The 20,666-nt window shown below is 31.9% G+C and overlaps 3 protein-coding genes across 3 annotated transcripts; all 3 read right to left on the bottom strand.

Annotated features, from left to right (window-relative positions):
• Positions 1 to 587: 587 nt before the first annotated feature.
• LOC100853460 (receptor-like protein 33) lies at positions 588 to 3,791 on the bottom strand. The gene has a single exon (XM_003631695.1). It carries the CDS (start codon positions 3,789 to 3,791, stop codon positions 588 to 590), a length of 3,204 nt encoding a protein of 1,067 aa, XP_003631743.1.
• Positions 3,792 to 9,180: 5,389 nt separating this feature from the next.
• On the bottom strand, positions 9,181 to 17,568 carry LOC104877390 (uncharacterized). The gene is made up of 5 exons (XM_019218757.2): positions 17,367 to 17,568; positions 17,192 to 17,235; positions 10,006 to 10,153; positions 9,612 to 9,859; positions 9,181 to 9,520 (listed from the first exon to the last, which is right to left on the bottom strand). Exons 3-5 carry the CDS (start codon positions 10,148 to 10,150, stop codon positions 9,293 to 9,295), a joined length of 621 nt encoding a protein of 206 aa, XP_019074302.2. The 5' UTR covers positions 10,151 to 10,153; positions 17,192 to 17,235; positions 17,367 to 17,568; the 3' UTR covers positions 9,181 to 9,292.
• On the bottom strand, positions 10,207 to 11,602 carry LOC100264127 (uncharacterized). Its single transcript, XM_059736038.1, has 2 exons — positions 11,274 to 11,602; positions 10,207 to 11,174 (listed from the first exon to the last, which is right to left on the bottom strand). The coding sequence occupies exon 2, from the start codon at positions 10,988 to 10,990 to the stop codon at positions 10,271 to 10,273; it is 720 nt and encodes a 239-aa protein (XP_059592021.1). The 5' UTR covers positions 10,991 to 11,174; positions 11,274 to 11,602; the 3' UTR covers positions 10,207 to 10,270.
• Positions 17,569 to 20,666: the final 3,098 nt, after the last annotated feature.

The raw sequence follows: 20,666 nt of genomic DNA, 5'->3' as shown, positions 1-20,666 counted from the left end.
TTAATTTTTATAATAAATAATAAAATTTATATAATATTAAATATGTGATTTTTTGAAGTTACTTCTAGTGATTTGCTAAATTTTTGAAGTTCCCTTTAGAATCATCAAAATACCTTTATTTTTTAAAGAAAAACATTTTTGAGCATTAGAAAGTACTTAAAAATCATTTCTAACCCTCCAAGAATCATTCCAAACAAACATTCAAGGCTCGGTTATCTCCAAATATTTACTCAAAATACCTTCTTGCCTTCTCATAATTACAGCATCTCACTTAAGTCCCATGTGCATTAACTCACTATACAATGCAACCAAAGCTTTTATTTAGATTGCATCGATGTAGATTTATTGGCATAAACTGTCTTCATTGATAACATGCAAGCTAAGAGGAAATTAAAGCAGATAATATACAAGTCAAATAAGGATATTTTAATGAGCAAGAAACGATTATTGAGGCTCAAATTAAAGGTTTCTACATCTAATCTAGAGCAATCTTAGTAATTTAAAAACAACTCACATGGCTTCTCAATGTACAACAGTCAGTTAATTCACTGCGAAAGTGGCAGACTTCATTTTCTTGTGAGATTCGGCTAACTCCTCCTTCGCTGGCTTGATCTCAAGCGTGATTGTTGCATTTTTGTTGTAATACTTTCAGCAATGAATCCATTTCCCCAGAATAAGATGTATCCCGTGCTCAACCCTGCTACTAGTCCACAACCATATCCCATTAGTAGCACTGTCCAATCAAATTCACCCGTGGAATCCAATTCCAGCTTCTGTTGCTGAATTGGGGGCAGTGCTTCCTTTGCAGCTTCACACTTCGTGGGCAATGGAAACCCACATAGCCCTGGGTTTCCCTCATAGGATCCTGCAGGAAATGTGTTAAATTGTGCACCACTTGGTATAGATCCTTGGAGTTCGTTTTCTGACAGGTTTATGAAGGAAAGGAATGTCAGCCTTACAAGTTGCTGAGGGATCTCTCCTGAAAGCTTATTATGTGAGAGATCTAATGACTCAAGTTGGAGTAGATTTTCGAGCGATGAGGGAATAGGGCCATCAAGATTGTTATGGGACAAGTCCAGGACGTGCAGTGACTTGAGTTCTCCGATCAACTTTGGAATTTTTCCTTCAAATTCATTGTTGGAGAGGTTGATGGATGTGAAAATATTTAGGATCCTTTCTAGTGTCATGTTTTCTCCTTTCATTTTTAGTTTCACTGTGATGTAATAAGAATAACTTGCACTCACTCCCAGGTACTGCACTTTGGATTTTCCCTCATCCACTTTCATCATTGCCGTCCAAGTAAGAAAGTATTCTGATGGCAAATGACCAACGAAATCATTGGAAGCGATATCGATTACATGAAGCATAGGAAAGACATTCTTGTTTTGTGGATATCCTATGGGACCATAGAACTTATTGGAGCGCAAGACAAGAACCTGCAACTGTGGTAGATTCCCCAACCAGAACGGGAAGGTATCATGTATTTGGTTGTCTCCAAGGTCTAAAACTTCCAATCCTTTACAAGTTGACAAAGATCTTGGAACCTTTCCTTCTAACCCATTTCCATTGAACACAAGCGTGCTTAGGGTTTCTGCATAACTCCAAGGCATGGTTCCTTGCAAATTGTTCCCGCCTAGATTAAGTACTAATAGTTCACTGCTGAAGTTCCCCAAACATGTAGGAATTGTACCATTCAACTGGTTATCCGACAGATCAAGAACTTGAAGTTTCCTGGCGCTGCAGATTGATGTGGGGATTTTTCCAATGAGGTTATTGCCTGAAACTGAAAAGAAGAACGCCTTGGAGAGATATGAACCAATGTCAGCTGGGATGACAGACCTGAAATTGTTATCAGAATAATCTAGAAATTCAATCTGCTGGGACAGAAATGGAAGTGAACCTTGTAGTTTGTTGGAATGAACATCCAAAGCTCCCATTTGAAGTGAGGAGGCATCTGGCAAAGGTCGATCTAAACCCGTTAGCAAGTTCTGGGAAAGATTCAGACCGATCAAAGAGCTACTCCAAATCCAATTGGGTATTTGACCATTGATTCCATTGCTGGAAAGGTCCAGAGCTTCCATACTGTGAAGGTTTCTCAAGAAACTTGGGAATTTTGTTACATTGCATGAACGCATCTTCAACATCTTAAGGTTGGGAAAGGCTAAATCATCACTATCAGTCATCGACCAGTGATTATGAGATAGGTGAAGAGAAACAAGTTGGGGAAATGTTAAATTGGCACTAGCAGTTATTGACCAGTCATTATGAGATAGATAAAGATGACGAAGCTTGGTCAAGTTAGAGAACATGCCCAGATCCATACTGCCATTGAACTTGTTGGAAGAAAGATTAAGGATTTCTAGGCTTGTGAGCACAGTGAGCAGTCTTGAAATCGGGCCCTGGAATTCATTTTCACTCAGATCCAGCCAACTCAAACTTGAGGAGGGTGTGAAGGGACCCTCATCAGGTAGACTATGAAACCGGTTCTTTCCAAGCATAAGGTCTTTCAAAGATGGGAGTGTAAACAAAGAATAGTCAGTGATACCATCAAATGAGTTATTGCGCAAATCAAGGAGCCTGAGGTTCAGAAGCCTGCTTTCTGGAGACAAATGGGACTGCTCCACCAGTTCATCAGTAATTTTCTTTGGTAAAGCTAAAGAAGGAATTGAACCACTGAAATAGTTTGATGAGAGAGACAAATATTGAAGTGCTGTAAGGTTGCCAATTGAGTTTGGGAGTGTTCCAGAGAAATTACAATTGTCAAGATATAAGTTGGTCAAAAACTCAAGGTTGCCTATTGACTCCGGTAATTTCCCATGAAATTTTGTGCATGAGAGGGACAATTCCCTGAGTGCACTTTGCTGAGGGAATTCTGGTAACAATCCATAGAGGTTTGGATTGTTTGATACGTCAATTATCTGCAGATTTGGTAGCTGGAAGATACCTCCTGGAAATTCACCATGCAGTCCACATGAACTAAGTTGAATGGAGACCAGAGAATAGAGATTTGTCAGGACATCGGGAACTTCTGACAAGAGATTGTTATTTGAGAGCACAAGTTCTGAGAGAAGATGAAGATTTGAAATAGAAGAATCAATTGGACCTGAAAGGGAACAGTCCCATAACCTTAACACCAGAAGATTAGGAGCTGCAGAAGATATCGCCTTGCACCAGTTGCCGTTCCGTGTTGACATGTCAACTTTATCCAGACAGAGTTCTCTCAAGCTGGACATGTTTTGAACTAGCATTTTCAAGTTGGGGTTTTCAAGCTTTAGCTGCTGATTGTCAGAGAGATTGAGAGACACCAATTTTGTCAAGCGAGACATTTGGAGAGGTACTTGGCCTGAAAAACCTGAATTGGCAAGATCAAGGTGCGTCAAATTCACAAGCTGGGGAAACCCAAAAAGCTCAGAATTAAAGTTGAAAAAATGAAAGGAGTTATGGGAGAGGTTGAGCCTCATGAGGCTGTGAAGTTTGAATAGGCTGCTGTTAGAATCAATGTCTCCAACAAGTTGATCCCAACTGAGGTCAAGGCTGATCACATGACCAGTGTTGTTGTCACATTTGATGCCTTCCCAGGAACAACAGTCAGTATCTGGCTTCCAAGATTCAGATTTCGAAGATGAGGATGATGAAAATGAGAAGGATTCATTCTTAAATCGCAGAAGGGCCAATTTTTGGTTGTCTAGGCACTGATGAGGGAGGGAAGCCTGGGAGAATGATGGCGAGAACATGAAGGAAAAGAACAGAAAGATGAACAGAAGAAAATGGCAAAGTTTCATAAACTCCATTTTTGGTGAAAGATGTAAGAATGAAGCGCTCTATGTATAAATGTTACAAAGGAATCATTGTAGCAACCTGTTGGCAGATCAGAGATTCAATGGATCAAAAAAATTAGGCCATTTGATTGACTTTAGATAGCTTAGACCAGGCGAATGGATTTTCAACCAGAAAGACTTGGAATGGCCCCTAAAATGAGGTTTTTTTTTTTTTTTTTCAAGTCTTTTCTCTTATTTATTGTTTCTCTTAATCTTTATGCATTTATCACTCCACCATTTTCATCTTGCCTTACTTTTGTAGTTGAAAGAAAATCCAACTTTTGTCAAAACTTGGATATAATATTTTTTTTCCAATTAAAAATGACTTGGACTTGGATATGCCTTTCCTAAGCAACATGAAGAAGATTTAAGTCATGATATAAGCACTCTTGACTAATACATGCCTGGCTAGAAATTTTGGCATGCTTCTTGGAAACAAGAGAGTTTAATTTCACAATAAACACAAGATTTTCCTTGAAATGAATCTGGAAACATGCCTTGGATTATATGGACTCAAAGTTAGCCAGAAACATAATTACAATACATGTATAAAATATATGCAATTTTCCTTTTGAGGGCATATATTGCAAAATTATAACCCAATAATAACCTAGTTTAGAAGGCATGGCTTGCAGTATTAATTGTGCAATTGCAGCCCCTTTAATAAAAAATTTTGCTCATGGGTTATCAGGTACCTCTCCATTTCAAATGACCTTGGCCCCCATTGAAATTCTTTCTAACTTCTCCAAACCACTGAGTGGCGGAAATTGCTTATGTGATCAGCAACAAGAAAATGAGATTTTTTTTTTTTTACTTATGTACTTGATATTTCTGAAAATTGCTATATTCATCTTGCTAAGAAGTTCACAATTATTTGGAATCTCTTTAGTCATGGGTTACTGTTCTATCCTCCAGTAGCAGAATCTCAGGGACAGGGTTCCATGCACCAGCAAAAAGTTATTCAAAGAAGATGCTGAACATATGGTAGGCAGACGTACTATGGAAGCACATCCTGAAATACGTGCTATATATGGTCAAACAAGCAACTTGTGGATATTATCACCAGGGATCTTGAATATGCTTTTTCAACCTTCTCCACTAATTCCTATTGAGACAGGATGGCAATACTCTTTGCTTGCGTTTTGGGGTTGAAAGTTGTTGCTGAAGCCTCCAAATGCAAAAACTTTGAATTTGTAGCAACCTTCTCAGGGTCAAACCCAAGGGAGCATTATTAAATGGACTTAAGGTTAGTTGAAAGGAATGTGAAAGAGTTTGAAGATAGGAGTAGATGTTTAAAAGATAAATTGAGGTGGAATTGATAAGTTTTTTTATGAGAAAGAAGGCGTGAAGAATTGCTAAAAATAAGGGAGAAGATTTTGTAATTGATAACTATTTTAAATTAATATAGGACAAACTAGGGAGTGGGCATTTTGTAACATAATGTGATGCTGTTTTAGGTTATATATGTAAAAATAACTTTTTTGTTTTATGTTTTGAGTGGTTGTCATGCTTCCACATGGAGAGATTAAATCTCTTTACATCTGGTTTGAAATGTAGTGATTGTACAACAAAAATAGCAGAACCGAGAATACAAAGAAAAAGAAAAAGGGTCCTCTGTTTTTTGGTGGACTGTCTTAACTCCTCTGTTCCCAGGTGTTACTCTTCCATTTTTTCTTTCTATAGCATTTCTCTGTTTCAGGCTAAAACTACAACCAACAAAATTGGTATCAGAGCAACCCATTTCATGAATCCACCGCTCAATCTAATCTTCGATCCACCTTGCTGTTTCCAATCTAATCTAATCCACTTCTTCTTTTCAAGCCCTTTATCTCTTCCAACATGCCTCTTGTGTATGGAATTTTAAGAAATTTCCTCTGTTTTGGAAAGGAAGGATACTAGGGTTTCTTTTAATCCGAAGACCCAAATCCGAACCTACAATGCAGCTGAATTGGTGATGTTGTTGTGCAATCAGATTATGTAGCTAGAAACCCTCAATCTTGAAGCAGACAGACAAAGGACTTGAAAGGTAGATCAATGGCCAACACAAGTGTTACAAGTATGAGTTCTCAACCTTCTATTCCATTATTTGAAGGAGAAAATTATGATTTTTGGTCCGTAAAAATGAAAACATTATTTATGTCTCAAGATGTTTGGGATTTGGTTGAAAATGGTTTTGATGAACCTAACAATGTGATTACACTAACTCCAGTTGAAAAAGATCAGTTGAAAGAGTTGAAAAAAATGGATGCAAAAGCTCTCTTATTTATTCAACAAGGTGTTGGTAACAACATCTTTCCAAGAATTATGAGAGCTTCAAAAGCTAAATAAGCATGGGACATCCTTCAACAGGAGTTCCAAGGAGATAAAAGAACCAAGTCAGTAAAGCTTCAAGCTTTAAGAAGAGAGCTGGAAAATGTGAAAATGAAGGAGAATGAAACTCTAAATGAGTTTTCTTCCAGATTTATGGAGTTAGTAAATCAGATGAAGTCATATGGCGAAGAAATTAGTGATAAAAGAATTGTTGAGAAACTTTTGATTAGTCTACTTGACAAATTTGACCCAATTGTGGCCGTGATTGAAGAAACAAAAGATCTATCACTGCTCAGTGTACAAGAGCTATTTGGGTCTTTAAAAACTTATGAACAGAGATTGTTGAGGCATTATGAAAAATCAGTAGAAAGTGCATTCCAATAAAAAATAAGCCTTAAATCCAAAAATGTTGAAAGAAATAATTCATCAAGAAGTGGCAGAATTGGATGAGGAAAAGCAAGACGAAGAGATGGAAGAAGTAGAGGAAGATTCAACTATGGAAGAAAGTTCACTAATGAAGAAGGCTCATCATTCTCAAAGTGTAATATTTGTAAAAGAAGTAGTCATGTTGAAAAAGATTGTTGGTTCAAAGGGAAGCCTCAATGCTTCAATAGTAAAAAACTTGGGCATGTTAAAAAAGATTGCAGATTTAAGAACAATCAATAAGCAAGTTGTGTTGAAGAGAAAGAGGTTGATGAAAACATGTTTTATGCTTGTCAAAGTGCTATTGAGCAAAAGAATAATGTGTGGTTCCTTGACAGTGGCTGCACAAACCACATGACTGGTAACAAAAATATTTTCCTTGACATGGATACAACCATCAACTCACAAGTCAAAATGGGTAATGGTGATTTAGTGAATGTTAAAGGGAAAGACACAGTTGGCATCCAAACTAAAGTGGGAACCAAGTACATCAGAGATGTTCTTCTTGTACCAGCCTTGAAGCAAAATTTTTTGAGTGTGGGACAGCTAGTAGAGCATGGGTATAAACTTCACTTTGAAGATAATGAGTGCACCATTTATGACAAGGAGCATAGAAGAAATTTAGTGAAGAAGATAAAGATGGAGAAAAATAGAAGCTTTCCAATTGTCTTCAAATATGCTGAAAATGTGGCTTTGAGAATGGAAGATGTTGAAGAAGCTTGGTTGTGGCATAGAAGATTTGGGTACTTGAACTTAAATAGCTTGAAGATGCTTTGTCAAAGGAAGATGGTACAAGGATTGCCAAACATCATTGAAGAAAAGAATAAAGTATGTGACGGTTGTGCTCTTGGGAAGCATATATACTACAAGAAATAACATTTTTGGTGACGGTCACCAACCGTCACCAAATCGTATATATCCATGACCAAAAACCTATTGTTGCGGTCTTATGAAACCGTGACTGAGCGTCACAGTATGAGGCGTAGCTAAAGGTATTGGTCACGTTCAAGTAATAAACCGTGACTATATGTTTAACCTTTAGTCACGGTCACATAATGAACGTGATTAAATGTACACTTATAGTCACAGGTAAAATTTATCGATTGTGACTAAATGTAAAATTTTGGTCACGGTCGGTACCCTAACCGTGACTAAATGTCAACTTTTGGTCACGGTCAATGCCCCTAACCGTGACTAAATATTGGTATATGGTCACTGTAATTAAGTGACCGTGACTAAACATTAAGTCTATTATGGCCGCTATCCCTAACTTTTGGTGACGATTCATTTTAAGCGTGACTAAAAGCACACTTATGGTCACAATTTTTTAGTGGCCGTGACTAAAATATGTTATATTTTGGACATTGGTTTTTTATAAATTAAAATTTCCCAAACCTATTATAAACCCAAACAAACCCATTTTAGACCTGTATATGCAATTAAACAATTAAACCAATTTCAATATATTACAATCAATTATTCCAAGCTAGTTAAAAACTTATATATCAATATAAGTCATTAAATAAAAAAAACATAATATAACAAAAAAAAAACCAAACAAACAAAAAACAAAGAGATTCAAATTTAGTTTCACATTCTAACATAATATAACAAATCAACCAACCAAACATCACATAATAGTCATAGAAAGCAAAAAAAGTTAGGAGAATCTATCATATAAAGATGTAGCAAAATCTTCAAATGTCTACTGCTTTTGCTGAAATTGTTGCATCATTTGCATCATCTGTTCTTGAATTTGTGCTTGCATTTGTGCTTGCATTTTTCTTTGCATTTCCATAATTTTTTCTTCAAACTCTTCTTTCACTTCTTCACGTGTCTTCTTTTGAACTTCTATCAACCTCTCTTCAAATGTTTCTTTCACATGTGAGAGTTCATCTTTCACATTTGAGAGTTCTTCAGTTGCAATTGTAAACTTTTGTTCTGCAGCTATTAGCATCTCTTGGGCGTTTTCAAGTTGTGTTGAAAGAATAACTCCTGATCGTCTTCTACTAGTAGAACCAAAGATTGAGGTAGGAGTAGGACCAAATCCATACCCTCGAACACAACCATGCCTCTCTGGACCCATGACTTGAGTATATATCTCATCTACATATGTAGATGCTACAGATGTAGATGATACAGATGTAGATGCTCCAGATGATGCAGAAGTAGAAGAAGATGTCCCCTCAGGTTGAGATAGTAATTGTTGAAATTGATCCTGGAATTATAAAAAATAAAAAATAAAAATTGTTAGACTTTTAAAATAATTTAGTATGAGGCTATGACTGAAATACAAGTATATAAAATTTATTTACTTCATTATCATAATCTCCTTAGAATGATCATCAATAGGCGTCCCATCTTTTCTTGTGTGTGTCAGGGCAAACATCTCAATTCTATTGGGCTCACTTCGATCCTCCTTCTTTTATGCCTATTCTTATAAGTAAAACAATTGAGTTATTTATGATGAATTATTTATGTACAAACAAATCATATTAATAATAAATTTCAACCTGTTCATATCGAATTTGAGCATAACTTTTTGATCCCGATGTATGCTTTATCACTTGTTTTGCCCTATTTGCATTGTTTTTTTCTGAGATATCTTACATCAATTAAAAAATAGCAAGTCACCTATATAGGTAATAGAAACATAATAAAAGTTATATACATGAAGTATTAGGTTAGATATAACTAATAAATATCATTTTATGTGAATATGAGTATCATAAGATACATTATCAAGAAAAGATCATTATCTTTACCTTGGCCTCAAGTGTACCCCAAAAGTGGATGAGCCACCTCCAATCATCATCCGATAAGTGTGGAGGTCGATGGCACAATCTCTCCTCATCTGTATTATAAGGGTTATAATACTTGGCCTTCATTTTATTTCTATAGCTTCTAAACAAATTTCCACAACATTGAAGAATGTAGCTCTTACATGTTTCTTCTAGTTCATATTTTTCCTGTATTGCATTAAAATGTCATGTTTAAATAAGAGGTATCATTTTTAAAAAATAACATTACAATTTAGATTGAATAGTAACTAGCATATACCAATACTAAGGCCCAAATCTTTTCTTTCACATCTTCACTAACGTGATTCCAATCTTGAACTTGGATGGGTACATTGTGTTGAGATCGCACCAATGTTCCTATATAGCTTGACAATCTTTCCCCTTTTCCATCATAAATAACTTGTCCTCTGGTATTGAATCGTGTAGTTTTTTTTTCCCCGGGTTTCATACTAAGTAAATCTAAGTTACGTATTAGGCCACGTGTCCTCTTTTTGCTAGAGGATGAACCTATTAAGAGTAATAAGGAAATTAAAAGAAACATAATTTACTTATCTTATATAAAATTAAACATTAAAAACCTATCATTCAAGAAATTAAATATATGTAAACACATTTATCATATGTAAAGTTAAACATAATCTTCTTAATCATACCAACAACAGAAGGATCTGAAGAATCAGAAGGATCAGAACTACTAGGAGTAGTAGTTGCAGCAGGTTGTATGTCTAAGAGTTGTTGTAGATTGTCCAACTCATCTTCTGGAGACACTATTTGCACTCTTCCTCTTCGATGTGACATTTCCTACATAATAAAGTAAATTAGAAAAAGTAATACAAAATAAGTTACATAAATAATTGAAATAAATTACAATTTGTATATCTGGTAAGTATATATTTATGTACTTACCAATACTATTAGCTACACATCATCTATATCATCATCATGAATGAATTCATTATCTCTTTCAACAATGTTTTTTTGTTGTGATAGTAGAACATTTGTTTGGATAGTTTCTCCTGCAATATCATTTCTATCCCAATTGATTAAATCATTCTCGATCAACTCATGCACATCACGTTGACTATGAAGTGTTATAAGCTGTTGATATGGCTCTGGATCATTAGTAGATACTTTCTGATTCATATCATAAACTCCTCGAGTTTGTATCTCTACAACGGTGTGCCAATTTTCCTCATTTGAATTTTGAACATAGAAGACTTGTTTTGCTTGAGATGCAAGCACAAATGGTTCATCTGTGCATATGGTACATTCAAAATTCAAACACGTGAACCCATATTCATCCTTCTTCATTCCCCTTCCACTATTGATTACATCCCACCAGTCACACTTGAATAAAATAACTCTATTTCCACCAAGGTAATGTAACTCAATTACATCAGTTAGCACACCATAGTAAGAAACATGACCAGGAATTGGGTTCTTATCTCTTGCACTTGCAAAGCTTGATACCTCTGCGGTCACAACAACTCCACTATTTTGAGTTTTTTTTCCCTTTTCGCGTTCTCTTGTGTGAAATCTGAACCCATTAATGATGTATCCTCTATAACATGTAACTGATGTACTTGGTCCACGAGACAATGATAGTATGTGTTCAGAAATTGGACCTTCATGTCGCATTTGTATAATCTATATATTCAAATATAAGATGTTAATACATACATGTGTATTAGATAATAGAACAATTTATGTAGTGCATGAACTTACACGTTCTTCAAACCAACTAATGAATTCTCTTCTGTGAAACAAATCTACATCCCGTGCACGAATACGAGGCTTAACCCTTATAGATTGCTTATGCTCTCTGATAAAAATGAAAAAATTAATTATAATGCTCACAAAGACCAAAATTAAATTTTTGTATGAGAATTAATATAAAGTTTTATTCAAATAAGTGTCTTACTCAATAAATGACGTCACTTCCTCACAATTAGTCAACACATATAAATGTGCTTGGGACCATTCTTCTGTGCTAAGAACACGAGATGTTGACTTTCCTATTGTACGTCCCATGCATTTGAAAATGGTTAACCCTCCACCATTTGTTATGTTATTTTCAATGACATAATTTCTTTCTTCACGGTCATGCTTCGTTTCAACATCATGCAAATATCTTGAACAAAAGGTTGTACATTCTTCTGCTATGTACCCCTCTGTAATAGAACCTTTTGGACGACTCTTATTACGGACATAAGACTTTAATGTACGTAAATACTTGTCATTCCACAACATGATAGATTTGTTTTATGAACTATATGAAACCTAATATACATAAGATTAATTGAATGAGAACATACCGCTCAATAGGATACATCCATCGATATTGCACTAGTCCAGTGATCTTTGCCTCACTTGCAAGATGAATAGGTAAATGCACCATAACATCAAAGAATGATGGAGGAAATATTCTTTCTAATTTTCAAAGTGTGACTATTATGTCATTCTCAAGGTGCTCTAATTGATCAGTCTTTAACACTTTAGAACACAACTGTTTGAAGAAACTACATAGTTCAACTATAACAGCACAAACATTCTTATGTAGAACTCCTCGAATTGCAAGTGGAAGGAGTTGTTGCATGAGAACATGACAATCATGAGACTTCAACCCAAATATCTTTTTTTCATTCACTTGTACACACCTAGAGATGTTAGAAGCATAACCATCTGGAACCTTTACTTCTTTCAAAAATTTACAGAATTCCTTTTTTTCATTTGAAGTTAGCGAATAGCATGCAACAGGCAACATAACCCTATTCCCTCTTTGTATGGGGTGAAGTTGATCTCTGATACCCATAGCTTGCAAGTCAAGACGACTATTGAAGTTATCTTTCGATTTACCATCAATACTCAACAAGGTGCCAACTATACTGTCACATATATTCTTTTCAATATGCATTACATCCAAATTGTGACGCAAAATGAGGGTTTTCCAATATGGCAATTGGAAAAAAATGCTTTTTTTTTTTTTCCAATTGTGCTCAAGTTCAACATGTTATCTTTTTTTTTTTTTGCTGACATCTTATTTTTTGATGTCTTCCCTAAAGTAATATGTTCCATTCCATCTAATTAATGTAGAACATCTTCCCCAGAAAAATGTTTAGGTGCTGCTCTATGCTCTTCATTTCCATCAAAGGACTTTTTATCACGTCGAAATCTATGATCAATCGGCAAAAATCGACGATGACCCATGTAACACCATTTCCGTCCATTTTGTAATCGATATGAAGAACAATCCTTATTACAAATAGGACAAGCAAATTTCCCTTTAGTACTCTAACCCAAAAGATTTGCATATGCAGGAAAATCATTGATGGTCCATAATATAGCTGCACGCATACAAAAATTTTGTTTTGTTGAAGCATCATATGTTTCAACTCCAACCTCCCATAAGTCATTCAACTCATCTATCAATGGTTGCAAGTATATGTCAATGTCATTCCCAGGTGTAGTTGGACCAGGAATAAGTAGTGAAAACATGAAGAATGTTTGTTTCATACACATCCAAGGTGGTAAGTTATATGGAATAAGAACCACCGGCCACATACTATATGAAATTGACATATTCCCAAAAGGATTGAACCCATCACTTGCTAAACCGAGCCTAACATTTCAAGTATCTAGTGCAAATGAAGGGTGTACATTATCAAAATTTTTCCAAGCCAAAGAGTCCACTGGATGCCTCATCATCTCACCTTCCATGTGACCATCAACATGCCATTTCATGTGAGAAGCTGTCTTAGATGACATATATAACCTTTGAAGCCTTGGTTTTAAGGGAAAATAATGCAAGACCTTAGCAGGAATTTTCTTTTTCTTTACTGACTTAGTGAACTCATCTGTAGAATTATCATCACTCGATTTCCATCTGGAGACATCACAAACAACACACTCATTTGCATTTGCATGCTCTTTTGAATACAACATGCAATCTGAGGGGCATGCATCAATTTTGATATAATGAAGGCCAAGGTCACGAAGCAGTTTTTTTGCTTCATAATAGTTGCTTGGCAATGTCTCACCCTCAGGAAGTGCTTCCTTCAACAATTCAAGCAACATTGTAAAGGACTTATTGCTCCATCCATTAAGACACTTCATATGAAATAATCTTATGATAAAAGACAACTTTGTGAATTTTTTACACCCTGGATATAGTTCGTGATCTGCTTCTCTTAACAAATTATAAAATTTGTTTGCATCCTTATTCGGTTTTTCAAACTCCTCATGCACATGTGGACTTCGTTCAGATTCCTCATTTGGCATTGACAATCCAAATGCATCATTTAACATTTCTTCCATCTCATCATGCATATCAGACTCATTAGTGCTAGTATTCGCAGGTTCACAAAACTCATATTCCCCATGCATTAACCATCGCACATAATTTCTAGCTATCCCATTGTCCAACAAATGGTCATACATGATTTCTCGCTTCTGCATAACACAATTATTGCAACAAATGCAAGGACATGGGAGCATTTCTTTTCCAGGTGCATTGGTAAAGGCAAAATCTAAGAACTCCAAAACTCCTTTATGATATTCACTACTTACTCTTGACTTCTGCATCCAACTCTTATCTATTGGCATTTTTCTCGTACTTCCGCAAATTAAACCCTTCAATCACATAACAATGAATCTTCATATCAACTTATAATGAATGTGATATGTTTTTTTATCATCTCAAACTCCTATATTTGGTAGTGGTTCCTATCCCATTTAGAAATACATAATCCCTATGAATCAATCACTAACATGCTTAGTTTCATTTTGATAAAATTTCGGCAGCATTTCCCCATAGTTCTCCAAGTACACGAATTGGCTAAGGTATAAACATACTATTAGTTAGCTTAACTAAGCTGCTAACAATATGTCACCTTGTCCAAATATGCACCCAGAGAACAAGGGGAACCACTGTCAAATCTTATCAATATGTTAAAGCATAAGCGTGTGATTTCATAGATATTATGTATTTCCAAACTGTCCAAACGGACAATTCAAGCATCATTTGCAGACAATTCTACCAATCATATACAAAACATATAGGTTGAAAACTTGAATATGACCACAATAAATAATCATATTCACACGTCTACAACTTATATGTTTTTAATATATGATAAAAGAGACATTTGTCAAGCAAGGATACTTGAACGGGAATTCTAGGGTTTTCTAATATGAAAATGAGTAAATGATAAAATTAATGACAAATAATATCAGAAAAAAAAGATAAAAACACACAATGAGACTAACACATTCGATAATTTATATAAATGAATTACTAATATTTCTATTGCATAAAATCAACGAGGGTTAGTTCACAGGTAACAATAATAAAATATAAAATCATAGATAAGGCCTCACAATAGATGCAACATATGCATATCTTATATCATGAAGTAACGAAAGTGTAAGGTATAAATAAGATGAAACAAAACAAAAATTTTCTTAATTTTCTAATTTGGGTGCAAAACAAAAATTTTCTAAATATTCCTATTCTTTTTCTAGAATAGGTTTGATATTATTTTTATTTATTTATTTTTAATAAAAAATGGTTTTTGTTGAGAAGTTATTTTGGAAGTAGGATATTATTTGAGAGTATATTTAATTAAAAATATTATATAAGTTTACTATCTTTAAACTTTAAAAACTAATTACTTTATTTTAAATAAATAAAAAAGACACAACTTATAAATTAAATCATAAAAAGAAATATATAAATTTGAGAATAGATTTTATTTGTATCACTTTTAAAATTTTAATTTTTTATTTTTTACTTTTCACAATAATTAAAAATGTAAATATTTCACTAAAGTCAAGCATGGTTTAATTAATAGTTCTTAAATTATATTTGGGAATTCAAAGATAAAAAAAATTATTTTCTCCATCTATTTTTCATGAAGGTACATATAATATAATTAATAGTTCTTAAATTATAATTTTCTTTATATCTACTTTCTATGTTTTTTATCTACTTAAAATATCATGAATTTTAGATTATAATATATATGCAGATTCATATATAAACCCAATTTTTTTATAAATAATTCATTTAAAAATATTGTGAAATGCATTTTTTCATAAGTCACATAATTATTTCCTTAAAATATCATGAATTTTAGATTATAATATGTATGCAGATTCAGGGCCTATATCCAACTCAGCATTAGTGGCTGTAACGTGTAGCTCATGTGGATTGGGGTTTGGTTGATTGCCAACTCAAACTCTATCCAAAAAAATAAAATTATATATATGTATATATTAAAGGAATTTGGAATCAATGAAAATTAAATGTATTTGGTCAAAATTTTAATAAATCACGTATAGGAAGTTTTATCTAATCTAATTTATTACCTAAATTCAATTCAAACTCTCTTTTTTTCTTTTTTTTAAGAAAAGTGGGTTTTGACTCACTTATTTTTAAAAATATATAAAAAATAAAAAACAATTATTTGTATATATAAAATAAAATATCTACTTGTATCTCTTATTTGTATCTCGATGCCTATAAAATAGTTGCCAATTAAGCTAATCAATAATCCATCCTTTATTATTTTATTCATTTCATAATTCTAATTTATAAAATTTCTTTAATCATGTAAGTTTGGATGCATTGAGGGATTTACTTTAACTTTAATTAATCCACCATTGCAATCTAGTTTGCACCACCATTGTAAATTTCTTTATTTATTTTAGGATGGAAATGATTTGACTATGACATGATGTCATGCCACATGGAAAATCATTAAATTTTAGGGGACTTCTGGTGGGAGCTATGACATACTTAAGTTTCATTCTATATTATTAATTGTATAATGAATTTATTTAGAAAGAATTATGATTCAAAATTTTTAATAGCATGTTTGATAATTATTTTGAAAAAGAGTTTTATAAAAGAGTTTTAATAATTATGTTTAATAAAACAAAAAGTATAATTAAAATTTAAAATATTTTTAAAATAAATTTTATATATAATATTTTATTTTATATATTTATATAATTATTTTTTTAAACAGTTATTTGTATACAAACTTTTCCATAATTATTTGTATCTCTTATTATATAATTAATAGTTTTTAAATTATAATTTTTTTTATCTACTTTCTATTTTTTTTTTATCTACTTAAAATATCATGGATTTTAGATAGTTGGTAATATGAGTTCCCAAAGCTAAAAAAATATTATTGAAAAGGCAATTTAAAATTACTTTAAAAAAAAAGAAGATAATTTTAATTTAAATTTAAAATTGTCTTTTAAAAAATATTTTAATATTTAATTGAAAGGGCAATTTCCTAATACACTTAATGGGTATCATAAAATTTAAAATAATTTTTAGGACTATCTTAAAAAATATTTGTTTAAATTACCATATCCTTAACTAAAGTGTGACATATGGTATAAAAATCTATCTTACATGGAAAATAATATTCATAAAAGTGATGTGTCTTAATTGTATGACTATTTGATATACAAATAAAATATTTAAAATTTTGTAAAATATTATTGTTTGTGAGACTCATAAATAGGACAAAAAAAACAAAGAAACAAAGCTACATAAACGTGGAGTGTGAAATATATGGTTTTAATCCATATCAACATGTTCACAAACTCAAAGCTACAAAAACAAAGAAAAAACAACATTGTTGAAAACTAATCAAATTTTCAACACAATAATTAAACCCAATGGAAATAGACAATTGAAGAGAATGCAACAAACAAAAGAAAAATTCTTTCATTACACAGTAACAATGGAAATAAACCCAATAACAATGAAATCAGAATTAAATCATAGAAAAAATAGAAAGAGAAACTAGAGAGAAATTGTACCTTAGGAAGTAATTAAGTGTGGTTTTTCCAAAAGCACCAAAACCCTATAACAATGGAAATAAACCCAATAAAATGAAAATAAACCCAATAACAATGGAATCTCAAACCTAATCACAAACATTTCCAAAATACCAATTAACAAAACTCAAAAAAAAAAAAAATTCCCAAAACTCACCAAAACCTAGAGAGAAATGATTTTTACGGGAGTTTCTTGGAGATGGCTTTGGCTTTACGGACCATAGCTTCCATGGGGCTTCTTTGGCATGGCTTCCATAAGCTTTTTCCGGCAATGGCTTCCTCCAAGCAATGGGGGCTGTGGGTGGGTTTTGTGGGTTTTATGGCCGTGGGTTTTGGAGAGGAAGAGAAAATGGGTTTTGTTGGCAGAAGAGAGAGACTTTTATATTGGAAATGTTTGCAGGAGAAGACTTTTACTCAATGGTTAAAATGGGTTAAAACGTTGCCTGTGTCTTTTATATTGGAAAGTCAATGGTTAAGGCCCACATAGTTAAAATATTATATTGGAAAGTGATATATTATATTGAAAAGTGATGTGAGACTTTATATTCATGGCTTTATATATGGTTATTATCAAATCTCATTTTAACATTTTATGGGTTAAAATGTTGGCCGTGGTTATTATCAATTATTTTAAAATTTAAAATTAATTTTGAAAGTTCAATGTTTTACTCAAAGTGTTGTTTTAAAGTTTTTATTAAGTTTTATAAAGTTTTTCAATTTTTAAAATTATCAAGTTTAAAATTTAAAAATTTTATAATAGAAATTTATCAAGTATTATATTTTAAATTTTTTTTATCAAGTTTTAAAATTTTAAATTTTACAATTATGTATGAGAAAATTATCAAGTTTTATATTTTAAAATTGTTATTTTCAAAGTTTTATCAAGCTTATCAAGTTTTAAAATTTTAAAATTTTATATTAGAAATTTATCAAGTTCTATATTTTAAAATTTTAATAGTTAAACATGTTTAGTAAATTTAAGTTTACTAAAAAAGAAATAACTGCTCTTAATGATGTTAATATTAATGATGATAAAATTTAATAAAATCTTCTAATAATAACTTATCTTATTATAAAACCTATTATTTATCATATATAAAATGTTCTTTTTCTAAAATAATTCAAAGGTATAGGCAGTGTTTGCTAACGAGCTTTTAATTATAACAGTTTTTTATTCTTAATAATAAATAAATAAATAAATAAGTAAGTAAACCATAGAGGGGAAACAATTTTTTGTTCTTAAAAACAAAAAATAAGATATTTTTAAAAAATATTAATATTTTTAGTTATCTTAAATTGTTTTCACTTATTAGAGTAAAAGATATTTTCAAAAATAATTATATAAATACAAAGAATAATTAAAAATAAAATATAACATATAAAAGTTATTTTTTAAACATATTTAAAAACATAAAAAAATATTTTCAGTCACGTGTCCCTTTATATCTTATACCAATCTATTATTATATTATCATATGGTATCATTTTTTCATATTTAATGATATTAATTTCTACCTTATCCCATATGCTTGTAGCTTAATTTCATCATACATTTGGACAACAGAATTTCAAACTTCCATTTGGTACTAAATATAATAAACATAAACAAAGAATGGTGCGTTTAAGAATATTTTTCCATGAATTTTAACTTTATAAATTTGTTAATTTTACAAATTTAAGAATTATAAAAGTTTAGAACTTTTATTTTTAATCATAAACAAAGAATATTATTTTTGCAGTTATAAACTATTTCTGTATTGCAAAAATCATAAAGATTAAAAAATATTTTATGATTGAAAATTAAATAAAACTATAAACAATTTTACTAGTAATTGTTCGTAGTAAAATTTAGTTATCACGACTATTGATACTTTAAATATAATAAGAATTATTTATCATATATAAAATCAAAATTGTTTTTAATTTGCTAACTCACTTGCATTTAAACTTTTTATCAAATAATATCAAATTGAACCATCATATTTTTAAACTAACATATTAACCTTTATTTTGCTTCTTATTAAAACATTAATCATAACAAGGAAATTAAATAATTTTAACTAAAAAAAAATAGGTAACACACTAATTTGTTTCTTAACTTAAAAAAAATATAATAATATAACTTTAAACTTTTTTATAATTAATAAGAACTATTATTATTACTATTAATGATAATTTCTATTTATGATATATATATATATATATATATATATATATATATAATTTTCTAAAAAATTATAATAGATAACCCAAAAAATGGTTTAAAATAAATAATAGACTTTTGGTCACGATTATGTGAACCCCGTGACCATAGGTTCAAAATATTTAAAATAAACCTCTATGCATTTGGTCACGGTCATGAGAAATTCATGACTATAGTTTCCCCTACAGTCACGGTCAATCAATGGTGTGACTAAAAGTCACAATATATATATGGTCACGGTTTTACAAAAAACCGTGACTAAAACATCTTTTCGTTACACTTTTGTCACGGATGATAAAATTACCGTGACTAAAATTATTGGCGCCAAAATTTCCCTCCATAAATTTACAAATAGTCATGGTTTCAAAAAAATCCGTGACTAAAATACCCTCTCATCAATACTTTTGGTGACGGTTGATAAAAGCACCATGACTAAAGATGTTTTTTTCCACATTAACACATATAGTCACAACTTTATCCTGGCCGTGACAAAATAATATCTTTGGTCACTATATTTGTGGCCGTGACCAAAGATTTGTCACTAAAAACCTATTTTTTTGTAGTATATATATCATAGACGATCATTTCCAAAAGGAGTCGCTTGGAAAGCAAATAAGGTATTGGAATTAATTCACACTGATATATGTGGGCCTATGTTTACACCTTCTAAAGGCAACAACAAGTACTTTGTATTGTTTATTGATGATTTTACAAGAATGACTTGGGTGTTCTTCATGAAGCAAAAATCAAAGTTTTCTCTATCTTCAAAAAATTCAAGAGTTTTATTGAAAAGCAAAGTGGTTGCTACATAAAGACCTTGAGAAGTGATAGAGGAATGGAATATACTTCAATCCAATTTGGTAATTTTTGTGAAGATGAAGGGGTTGAGAAACAGCTTACCATTGCATATACTCCTCAACAAAATGGAGTAGTTGAAAGGAAGAATCAAACAGTTATGGAAATGGCTAAAGTTATGTTATATGAGAAGGGTTTGCCTAAATTTTTTTAGACTGAAGCAGTTAACACTATTATGTATCTTTTGAATAGATGCCCAACAAAACCATTATTGAACAAAACTTCGATTGAAGCATGGAGTGGAAGAAAGCCATCTGTTAGACATTTCAAAGTGTTTGGGTGCTTATGTTATTCACAAGTACCAAAGGAAAGAAGGAGTAAGATGGATGAAACAAGTGAAAAGTGCATCTTCATGGGTTATAGTTCACAGTCAAAGGGTTATAGGCTGCATAATTTGAA

The sequence above is a fragment of the Vitis vinifera genome, chromosome 3, assembly GCF_030704535.1.
Source record: "Vitis vinifera cultivar Pinot Noir 40024 chromosome 3, ASM3070453v1".
NCBI lineage: Eukaryota > Viridiplantae > Streptophyta > Magnoliopsida > Vitales > Vitaceae > Vitis > Vitis vinifera.
This window is presented reverse-complemented; position numbering and strand designations above follow the sequence as displayed.

What these genes read in the sequence shown, in the direction of transcription:
- LOC100853460 (XM_003631695.1), bottom strand. Translation starts at nt 3,791, where the DNA reads ATGGAGTTTATGAAACTTTGCCATTTTCTTCTGTTCATCTTTCTGTTC.
- LOC104877390 (XM_019218757.2), bottom strand. Translation starts at nt 10,150, where the DNA reads ATGTCACATCGAAGAGGAAGAGTGCAAATAGTGTCTCCAGAAGATGAG. An exon ending in TTCAGATCCTTCTGTTGTTG is followed by an intron (nt 9,860 to 10,005) that starts GTATGATTAAGA and finishes TACTCTTAATAG; the next exon opens with GTTCATCCTCTAGCAAAAAG. An exon ending in AGATTTGGGCCTTAGTATTG is followed by an intron (nt 9,521 to 9,611) that starts GTATATGCTAGT and finishes AATGCAATACAG; the next exon opens with GAAAAATATGAACTAGAAGA.
- LOC100264127 (XM_059736038.1), bottom strand. Translation starts at nt 10,990, where the DNA reads ATGCGACATGAAGGTCCAATTTCTGAACACATACTATCATTGTCTCGT.